General features: G+C 39.6%; 1 protein-coding gene across 3 annotated transcripts; it reads left to right on the forward strand.

Annotated features, from left to right (window-relative positions):
- The first annotated feature begins 1073 nt into the window (after nt 1-1073).
- On the forward strand, nt 1074-7002 carry LOC109157979 (cation/H(+) antiporter 20). 3 transcript variants are annotated; one of them, XM_019305787.1, is made up of 6 exons: nt 1074-1336; nt 2369-2928; nt 3557-4025; nt 4317-5222; nt 5716-6044; nt 6811-7002. In XM_019305787.1, exons 1-5 carry the CDS (start codon nt 1151-1153, stop codon nt 6034-6036), a joined length of 2442 nt encoding a protein of 813 aa, XP_019161332.1. In that variant the 5' UTR covers nt 1074-1150; the 3' UTR covers nt 6037-6044; nt 6811-7002. The 3 variants fall into 3 exon arrangements, with proteins under 3 accessions (XP_019161332.1, XP_019161334.1, XP_019161333.1); XM_019305789.1 differs by having other exon boundaries at nt 6816-7002; XM_019305788.1 differs by having other exon boundaries at nt 6894-7002.
- Nucleotides 7003-11355: the final 4353 nt, after the last annotated feature.

The following is an 11355-nucleotide window of genomic DNA, read 5'->3' on the forward strand; positions in this document are numbered from 1 at the left end:
CAAGTGCCAAAAAACAATAACAACCAACAACAACAACAACACCACCACCACCACCACCACCACCAACAACAACAACAACAACAATAATAATAATATTGCAAAAAAAAAAAAAACCAAAAAATAAAAAACTATCGAAATTTCAATAATATTCAAAGTCTATGTAGTTTTTATACTTTTTTTTTCGGTCTTATTTTCATGTATTCGCTGACTTAATGAGAAGCAAACTCCATGGCTTTTGTCTACGTACTTTGCTTTATGCAATTTCAATATGTGGACTCCAGATCAAGAATTTGATCAAAATATTCAAATTTTGGACAAAACAAAATCATAGAAATGGCGTATGAATAACTGAGCAATTTAGAGTGCATTATTTGAGCATGCAGTTTTTTTTTTTTTTAAAGGTTTGGAACCTATTGAGCATATAATCATTAATGTGCAATCTAACCATCAGCTTAGATTTTTAATTGAGATAAAACTTATATTTCAATTTGGTATCAGAGCCGTCACCCAGTAGAAAAAAGAGACTATGATCCTTTTGAAATGGAACACATGCTTTAATTGAACCGGAACTGACAGTTCTGGTTCTAGAGATTCTGGAATTTGAATCGGATCAATTTCAGTTTCGGTGTTTGATTCGAACCGAACTAGGGTGATTATTGATTACCTAATCGTTACGACAAGCAGTTGAACAAATAATGACGAATGTAATTAACATATGTTGGAAAATGAAGAACTAATAATTGTTATATATTACTGTAAAATTTTCATCTCCTCATTTCTACCGCAAACTTTATTGTTTTTTTTTTATTCTTAATTGAAATTGTGTGGTGGACGTGGTGACGCCTGCGCAGTATATGTATATTATGTATATAAGTATATGTGTAATTTATAGGATATTCGTCAGTCACATGATCCATCAACACTTGTTCCATAAACATGAAATTTTGTCAATTTTGATTTGATATGACGTGAACTTCCACTCTCACCGGTGATTAGACTTCCCTCTAACCTGGCACCTGCCTCTATATATATAAACCATCTCTACATGATTTTTGGGTATAACATAACTTTCATAAACTTCGTTTTATGCCTCACCCTTTTTTGGTGTAGAGACTAGCAAGTTCATTTTATATTATTATTAAAAAAAAAAATGGCGATGATGAACAACATGACAGCAATAAAAACATCATCGGATGGAGCATGGCAGGGCCAAAATCCCCTTAATTTTGCATTGCCATTGTTGATTGTACAAACCACCCTAGTCATCGTTGTTAGCCGCTTCTTCGCCTTCCTACTCAAACCCCTTCGACAACCCAAAGTCATCGCTGAAATTCTAGTACGTCAATTTTTCTTTTTTCCAATTTGAAGTTGATTTTTTTTTTCTTTTTTGGAATATATATATAGGGTCGGGTTCTAGTTTGACGGTTGACAAATTATTGTGTGGACCATAACAAAAAGTACATTTTTAATATACTAAATGTACATCATTTTTGTACTGAATGTACATTATACAATATAATGTACACTCAGAACAAAAATAATGTACATTATTTTTGTACTGAATGTACGTTATTTTTATATTGATTATACATTATTTTACAGTATACAAAATATGGTACACCGAACTTGTGTGGACCATGGTCCATACAATAACGATTGGTGACGGTTGAGACAGATCTGTCCTATCGAATGATCTAAGATCCAACAGTTGAAAATCAATGGAAACTGAAAAAATGCAGTGGCATTTTTATAATTTTCTGTAATGGTGGGTGCATTTAGATATGTTTGATGGTGTTTCGAGTCCAAATACACCATTAAGCATTTCCATGCACATCACAAACCAGCACTTAGTGCATCACAAATTACTCCTAAGCACATGTGTGTGCGCACGTGCGCGTGCGCGCGCCTTGCCCGTGAAAAAAACAAAGTGTCACAATTTTGCATATATTGGTAGCAATCCTTATACCATGGACCAAGGTTTGCATTGTAAACCCTGGTGCATGTGTCTGTCTTGTCTTATGATGTGAGTTTTTGTATCTTGTGTTATGAAATTCTGTACCTTAAAAATATGAATTCTTTACCTAGAACAAATTAGTAATTGTGTCTTATATTATGACTTTCTGTGTCTTGTGTTATGAAATTCTATATTTATGAAATTCTATATCTATGAACACAAATTATGTACTTAAATCAGATTTGAAAAATAAGTAAATATATAACATGTGTCTGTGTCTTGTGATTTTTTTTTTTTTTTTTTTGGTTATGAAATTTTATACTTTAGGAGTACGAATTTTGTATCTCGTCGTTTCAATCCATGCTATGTAGACTGTATAAATTGTTATTTAATTATTTGTTTAACGGTACGCAGGGTGGGGTTATCCTAGGGCCATCTGCTTTTGGAAGAAATCAAGAATACATGCAAACTATATTTCCTGAATGGAGTGCACCAATTCTTGAATCAGTGTCAAGCATTGGGCTACTCTTCTATCTTTTCTTGGTCGGCCTTGAGCTCGACTTGTCTTCCCTTCGAAGAAATGGGAAAAGTGCGTTTTGCATAGCGGCGGCCGGAATATCCCTCCCTTTCGTCTTCGGCATTGGAATAACTTTCCTTTTCCGGCGAGTTGTCCAAGGCGCCGATGAAGTCGGCTTCGCTCCATACTCGGTCTTCATGGGAGTTGCTCTCTCCATCACCGCCTTCCCCGTGCTGGCTCGCATTCTGGCGGAGCTTAAACTGCTCACCACCGACATCGGCCAGACCGCCATGGCCGCCGCCGCCTTCAACGACGTTGCCGCCTGGGTCATGCTTGCCCTCGCCGTGGCCTTGGCTGGAAACGGAGGAGGCGCCGCCGCCCATAAAAGTCCTGTCATTCCCGTCTACGTCTTACTCTCCGGCGTTGCATTTGTTATCTTCATGATGCTTGTCATTAGGTACAAAACCAAAATCTGTTTATTTATCACTAAATTTTCATTTAGGTAAAAATTGGGTTCCACTATAGCTTGTAGAGTCGAGTCCATCATCATTTCATTAAGTCGTGACACTGAAAATTATGGAATTTTCGACCAACTTGAAAGTGCTTAAATCAAGTTGAAAGTAAAAAGTGGTCGGAAATAACAACAAAGATTTTTCGAGATACTAAGTGGTCGGAACAAGGTTTCCACTTGATTTAAGATCACTTTCAAGTGGTCACCAGCAGTGATGATGTCAATTTGTTAGGATCAAACGTACCACTACCTTAAAAATTATATCTAATCGTCAATGGACAACTTTATTTCATTGGCATATTTTAAGATACAGGTGTTGGACTTGGCCTAGGTCCGTCCAACAATCTTTTAGTCACGAATTGCTGAACTTAACCCTGACCTTTGCCCAACATAACCCTCACACAAATATAAGGAAATAAAGTTGTGTTTTAATTGTAGCTATAACTTTTGACAGGTAGTGAGCGCTTAATGCAACAATTGGTATCAGAGTCAGGTTTGGGAGGGGATTGTTGGGATGGTATAGTTGATCCTAGTGCAATTTGAATAAAGCAATTTGTTTTTCGTACGTTTTCAGGCCAGCAATGAAGTGGGTGGCGCGGAGGTGCTCGCCGGAGCACGAAGCGGTGGAGGAGGCGTATGTTTGCTTGACACTCGCCGGAGTAATGGTCGCCGGATTTATCACTGATCTCATCGGAATACATTCCATATTCGGAGCGTTCGTATTCGGATTAACTATTCCGAAGGGCAGTGTTTTTTCCGAGAGGTTAATCCTGAGGATTGAAGACTTCGTGTCGGGGCTATTGCTTCCATTGTACTTTGCGTCGAGCGGTTTGAAAACCGACGTGGCTAAGATATGCGGCGCGGAGGCGTGGGGACTTTTGGTGCTGGTGATCACGGCGGCGTGCAGCGGGAAAATCATCGGAACTTTTGTGGTGGCGATGTTGTGTAAGGCTCCGGCGAGAGAGTCGTTAACGCTTGGGTTATTGATGAATACTAAGGGCTTGGTGGAGCTCATTGTCCTCAACATTGGCAAGGAGAAAAAGGTAATTTGCCTTCTACCCTCATTTTTTTTCTTTTATACTTCAGCTTTGAGTACGAATGTAGAATTATCAATAAAATTTATATTCAACTAGGGATAAAAAGTTTGGAAGAATGATCCGGGATTGAATATCACCAGCCACATGTGAGGTTGAGCAGCTTTTTGAATTGACTAAATGTTTATATTACTAAACATGGTCATCTATTATAATTTATATCTAACAGTTTATTTATTTTAAATTGATTTAAATTTTTAGATTAACATTTCTCATTAAATATTGGGTTTTCTTTTCCAGGTGCTTAATGACGAGGTGTTCGCTATACTAGTTCTGATGGCACTGTTCACCACTTTCATAACCACCCCAACAGTGATGGCAATTTACCAGCCTGCCCGTGGGGTCACCGACTATAGCCACCGGCAGCTACAGTCGCCGCCGTCGTCCTCCAAAGATGATGAGCTGAGGGTGGTGGCGTGCCTCCACGGTTCCGGCAACGTCTCCTCGCTCATCAACCTCGTCGACTTGATCCGGCCCACCAAGTCGTCCCGCTTCAAGCTCTACGTAATGCACCTCCTGGAGCTCACCGACCGCTCTTCGTCCATCGTCATGCTCCAGCGGTTCCAGAAAAACGGGTTTCCGTTAATCAGCCGCCTCCTGCCTGGAAGCCGGCGGAGATTACACGACCTCGTTGCGGTGGCGTTCCGAGCGGGCGGAGTCAGCGTTAGGCCGGCCACCGCCGTATCGCCTCTGCCGACAATGCACGCCGATATATGCCGGATGGCGGAAGAGAAGAGGGCGTTCATGATCATCTTACAGTTCCACAAGCGCTGGGTTGGGAGCCACGGTGGTGATGGTGATGGTGAGGTGGTGGAGAATATGGGGCATGGGTGGAGGGGAGTGAATCAGATGGTGTTGAAAGAGGCGCCCTGCTCAGTGGCGCTGCTCGTGGATCGAGGATTCGGGGAGGCGGCGTTCCTGAAAACTCCTGAAAAATCAGATGGTGTTGAAAGAGACGCCGCCGTGGCACAGAGGATTTGCGTTATTTTCATTGGCGGCGCCGACGACAGGGAGGCGTTGGTGTTGGGTGGCAGAATGGCGGAGCACCCGGCGGTCAGAGTCAAGGTCATACAATTTGTTGAAAAACAAGAGGTGGAGAAGAGTGACCTTAATAAGTGCAAGACTGCTGACCCTGAAAAGGAAAAGGTAAAGTAGTATTACACACACATATATATCGCCAAAGCTATATCTATTTGGTGCACAATTACCTACTTCTTATATCACTTTTTAAATCAAATGTTTATTATCACTAAGCTAGACACCTCTTAACTAGACACCTCTTAACGTAAAAACATGCAGTCTTCTTAAATAATACATTGTAAGTATTTTACGAATGCACAATAACTATTCTATATCCTTGATTACTATAAGAATGCACTGAAACTACTACATGAATGTTCAAAAATTACTTCACGGAGCTGGAATAGTTATTGTGCATTCAGTACGTGGATAATTATTGATCATATTAATTATGGGCATTAATATGTAGTAGTACAAGTGAAACTAACAATTAGTGTAGAACTATGGGGTTGGAACTAACTTAATTCTTCTCTAGAAAAATTGAATTCCAACTCCAAGGGCTTCCACACTTTGGTCCGACTGAGCATGTGAGTCGTAATTAACTTAATTGAACGTGCAGGGGGTGGATGAGAGAGCAATGGAAGGGTTTTTAAGAAGGTGGGAAGGAGTGGTGGAGTACCAAGTGAAGGAGACAAGCAACATCATTAATGCAGTGTTGACAATGGGGAGAAGCGGAGATTACGACCTCCTTGTCGTCGGCATAGGGCGGTGCCCTTCCAAAATGGTGGCGGAGTTGGCAGAGAGACCAGCGGAACACCCAGAACTAGGGCCAATGGGAGACCTGCTGGCCTCCTCCGGCGAAGGTGTTGTGTCGTCAGTTCTTGTCATACAACAACAACAACACTACATGGCCCGTGCACCAGAAGTTCACCCGGTCTAAAATATAAGGTACGATACGGTGATAAAGCAATGCATCAAGTATGTATGTGTGCGTAACTCACTAATAGTAGTGTAAATATTGAAAGATTTTTGTGCTGCCTAGTGATGGCAATGTCAATCCACCCTATGGATATCTACCTGACATGGATCGAGTTTTTTTTGAATGATAGTGGATGATGAGCTGAGAGCGGGTCTTAAAAATTAAACTCACAGTTGATTAGAATAGATGTAAATTTTATATATAAAACACACATAGAACCACAGTACACCCAACCCATCATGTGTAAATATATAGTACAATAAATACTAATATTTATTTAGTTAATTCAAAAAACTTTTGTTAATTTTTACTATTTCTAATTCAAAACTAATAAGTTTATTTAAAAAAAATAACAATTTAATTATTATATTTGAATATTCTATTATAATATGTTTTAATGTAACTAGTGAATTTTAATATTTTATTATGTGTGCGTCATTTATGTTATTTTAAATTTTGTAATAAGATAATAAGTAGTGAGTATCCATACCTGATGGGTAGGTGTGGGTTTTGCAAAAGGCCACCTGTTAAAGGTTGAAAGTGGAGGTGGGTAGAGAAAGTATAAGGTGGATCAGGAAATAGATGTAGTTCTTTCTGGCACATTGGCATCCTTAGTAGGTGTTACCATATTGCTAAATCCATAAAGAAATGAGGGTTATTTTGGAAGAAATTATTATTATTATTATTATTATTATTATTATTATTATTATTAATTGTTGTTTTTGTTATTATTAGTAAAGCACTACGAGATATGATCGCCATTATTTTCACTTTATTGGGGAAGCCTTACCAATTCGAGCTTGCTATGATGAATCCTGGTGATCGATGTTGAATGCGTTGGTTGATATGGAAATCTCCTGTAATTCTATGTATGATCATTTCATTTCAACATGTAATTGAGTATATTTCGTTAAACCGTTGTATTGTAGACTTTTTTTTTTTTTTTTTTTTTTTTTTCTTTTTTAAGGGAGACTTGTAATGTTATAAGTTCAAGCAAAATACTCCCTCTGTCTCATTTTACCTGTCTTACTTTTTTTTTTTTAGTTTGTCCCAAATGTTGTCCTCTTTCCAAAATTGAACATCACCATTATTCTACTTTTTCCAAATTACCCTTATGACTTTTGCTTTTTTTTTTTTTTATTACTTTTATTTTCAAAAGTGAGGTGCATAATTGGAAACACATAGCATTTACTTTAATTCCTTAAAAAGCATGCAAAAAGTAAATGCGACAACTAATTCGGGACGGAGGGAGTAATAAAGAGAGAATTGAATGTTGCTTAGCCCTATTGCTCAATTATTAAATCAAGAACGAGCAAATACCAATTTTGGTTCCACGGGTATTACTGTATTAGTAAAATAACAGAGGATTTTGATCCTGGAGTAGGGGTAGATTTAGCCACTAGAGTAGGGTTAGGAAACTTTAAGACTGGATTAGGGGTAGGGTAATTTTCTGGGTGGAACACTTTGGGTGGAAGCTCCAGTTCTGGAGAGAGTTAAACGAACAGAGGTAGTGGGAGCTGATCTCTTACGCTGTTTGGTTTCAGAGATAAACACTACATCATCTGAATCATCAAATTTGCGTTTGACTGGGACAGAGGCAGGTTCATTAGACACAATTTTTTCTTTACCCTTTCGGGGTGATTTAACAAAAGGAACAGAGACAATAGGAACTGATTGACTGGTTAAAGGAGGATTGGGCATATTAGCAATCAAGTCAAAAAGGACTTCTGCTTGGACAGAGGTGAGGGGTTCATTTAAGCTGGACATAATATCTCTAATTGAAAACCTGTAGGCACATGAGTAGATTCTGGAACAGAGTTAGGGATTACTGGAGGAGATTCTGACTGAGACACAGGTTGTGCAGCAAATTTTGCATTTGATTTTCCCAGCAAGGGACCAATGTACACTATAGTAGATAAAGGAGCTAAGGAAACAGGATTAGCAAAATGCAGAGATGATGATTTATTAGCAGATAAAGGATGCAACACTTCATTAGGCAGATTAACAGAAAAAACCGGATTCCTAGTATAGGCAGTGAGCGATTGCCTTCTAGAGAGGAGAGAATGTTACCAGAGCTCCAGAAGCTGTTTTTCTCGCATCAAGATCAACCATGAGTTGGGGTTCGTTAACAAGGTCATCGTCTTCGTCAACATGCCATGGTTCGACAGTGACATGAGCAGCTGTGGTTAGGATTTTCTTGGATTCATTCAGTGTAAGATCTCCCATGAGGTTTTGATTTAGGACTAGGGTAGCGAGGACCCTTTCTTCAATCGCGAGCAAGAGAGGTGTAGTCTCTTTGATGATTTGCCGGCAGAGTTCTGTGCGTTCATCATCAGAGAGATAGATGAGGAAAGGATTGATGAAGGAAGTGTTGGAGGCCATTGATTTTTAGCTTGAAGGAAGGTTGGGTATGGAGACTCTGATTTTGAGAAATTAGGCGATAGAGATGAGAGAGGGCGACTGATGGTGATGTGAATGCGAGAAGTGTGTGAGAACAATGGATGGTTCTTTTGAATTCGGGCAGGCACATCAATTTCTTTAGATTCAGGGTCCGACTCGGATTTTGGATCAGTGTTAGGCTGAGACTGTATTGGATCTGGGCCAGGTGCGACTGGACTAGTGACAGGATTTTCTGGATTATTTATTACATGATCTGGCATAGGTCTAGAGCTAGGAACTTCGATTATATCATCTGGTTGATCATCCACGGCAATATTGTTGGACTCCATAACAGATTTTGTAACCTTGTTGTAGACGCGATAAGATGACTATTTAAGGAGTACCCAAGGAAGATTCCTTTGTCACTTTTTATCTCAAACTTGGCTGTCGGATTCCTATCCTTTAAAATAAAGCAACGTGAAAAAAAAATATGAAAACATTTGATAATGGGTTTCTTACCTTTCCATATCTCATACGGAGTTTGACTTGTGTCAGGCCGAAAATATACTCTATTGATAATGTGGCACGCGGTTTGACCGCTTCAGCCCAAAACTTTTGAGGTAGGGCTTTTGCATTCGGAAATACTCTTCCAATTTCTTGAATGGTATGATTCTTTTGTTCTACCACTCCGTTTTGTTGAGGTGTTTTGGGTGCTGAATATTCATGTGTACGTGATACCAACGTTGTTGCAGAATTCGTCAAATAGTTGATTGTCGAACTCCCATCTATGATCGCTTCTAATTTGAATTATGGGTTCATTTTTCTCCTTTTGCATCTTGAGACTTAGCTTTAAATGCTCCAAAAGTTTCTGATTTTTCCTTAAGAAAAGTAACCCAAGAGAATCGTGAAAAATCATCGACACATACTAGAATGTACCTTTTACCGCTGATGATTTCCATTTGCGTGAGTCCATTGAGATCCATGTGGATCAGCTCCAAACAGTGTTTGGTACTGATAATCTTTTGAGCCATGTGAGAAGTTCGAGTTTGTTTTCCGGCCTGACATGCACTGCATACTCCAGCTGATTTAACTTTCAACTTAGGAATACCTCGAACACCATCAATCTTCACCAATTTGTCAAGAGATCTATAGTTTAAATGTCTCAATTTTTTATGCCACAATTCATATTCGTTTATGCTGATCCTGCAACAGAGAGTATCACTAGTTAGTATGTAACAATTGTCTGACGATCGCTTATCTTCCATAACGCATTGACTTTGCTTGTCTATGACGTTGCATCTGTTCTTTGTGAATGTCACGTTCCAGTCTTGGTCACAAAGCTAGCTTATACTTATGAGAAGACCATTTACAAGAAGCACTCGCTTTAGCTTTGGTAGACCAAGAATACTTAGAGTACCAACTCCAGTGATTCTACCTTTGACACCATCGTAGAAGGTCACTTCGCATTTAATTTCCTTTACGTTGTTCAGGAACTTCGCATTGCCAGTCATGTGGCGTGAGCAGCCACTGTCAAAATACCACATTTCTTCCCTACTTGTACTTGTGGAATGAAACGAAACATGGCACACATAGTCACTTTTCTTAACCCAGACTTGCTTCATGAAGGGCGTGATGTGGATCTGTGCAAATTTCTCAATCCTTTGATCTTTGTAGAAGTAAAAGCACTCTGGTCTTGTGTGTCCACGTACTCTACAATAGCGGCAAACATGATTATAGTACTTATATTTTGGTTTGCCACGTCTAATATTGCCTGGAATTTGTCGCTCTATACTAGGCTTCGGAATATCTAGATCAGGTCTAGTGACTGAGTCAAGGCCAGAAGCTTTGACAAACACTATCACTGATTTGTCTTTTTCGCCAGTTAAACCCAACCCAAACTTTGTAGCAGTCTTCCTTCCATAATCCAGAATTTGGTCGAGCGCGGAGGTATTGTCTATCATTCTGATTCTTGTTTTGAGTATGTCCAACTCTTGTTTGAGTTTTTCTTCACGTTTGAGGCTGTCTTTGATGAGAATGTTCCTGTTAGCAATTTGGTTTTGATACACTTTCCTGACATTTTCTAAAATACCAACCTGACTAGACAATGATCGATTAACTTTGACAAGGATCTCCCATTTAGAGTACAATTTTTTGTATTCTATTTCGAAAGAGGGAGCTGGTAGATCATGATCTTTAGCAGAATTGTATTCTCCACATCCCGGGCAGATTGAGGTAGCGAGCACGGGTGGAGGAGCCTAACGCCGTCTCGATGGAAAGCCAAACATCCTGGCGGTGGTGCGACCGACAACGAGGTACATGACCACCTCGGATAGTGACGAGATAAGCAACGACAGAATGGATTAGCCCTGTTGGACCCAAACAACGAAGGCCGGATTCGTAGTAGTGGACGTTGCTTCATCCGATGCGCCATCACCGTTGGTGGTGGTGGAGTCGAGCACTGCCAGGGGGCACGGCATTCCGCCATCAACATAGCCCAAGAGTCCTTGGCCACTAAGGAATTGGATGAGTTGGGTGCGCCAGAAAAGCTAGTTTCGTGTCGTTAGTTTGATCGACACGAAATGGTTCACGGAGGAGAGGTGGTTTGGGGAGTTGGCCAGAGACGGTAAGGTGGCGGCACTGATTGTGCGTTCAAGGGAGTTTGGGGTCATCGTGGATAGGGAGAGAGAGGAGGGAGACCTATCGCTAACTGATACCAGATGAATGAGTGTTTGTAATTACCAATAATACATAATACAAGTAACCTAAATATCGTATACAATATGCTACTAGTTAGTCAAACAAAATACAACCACATATATTCATACTATCTCTAACAGACATATATATATATATATATATATATATATATATATATATATATATATATATATATATTAAATA

Source organism: Ipomoea nil, unplaced genomic scaffold (assembly GCF_001879475.1).
Source record: "Ipomoea nil cultivar Tokyo-kokei standard unplaced genomic scaffold, Asagao_1.1 scaffold2805, whole genome shotgun sequence".
In the NCBI taxonomy this organism is placed as follows: Eukaryota; Viridiplantae; Streptophyta; class Magnoliopsida; order Solanales; family Convolvulaceae; genus Ipomoea; species Ipomoea nil.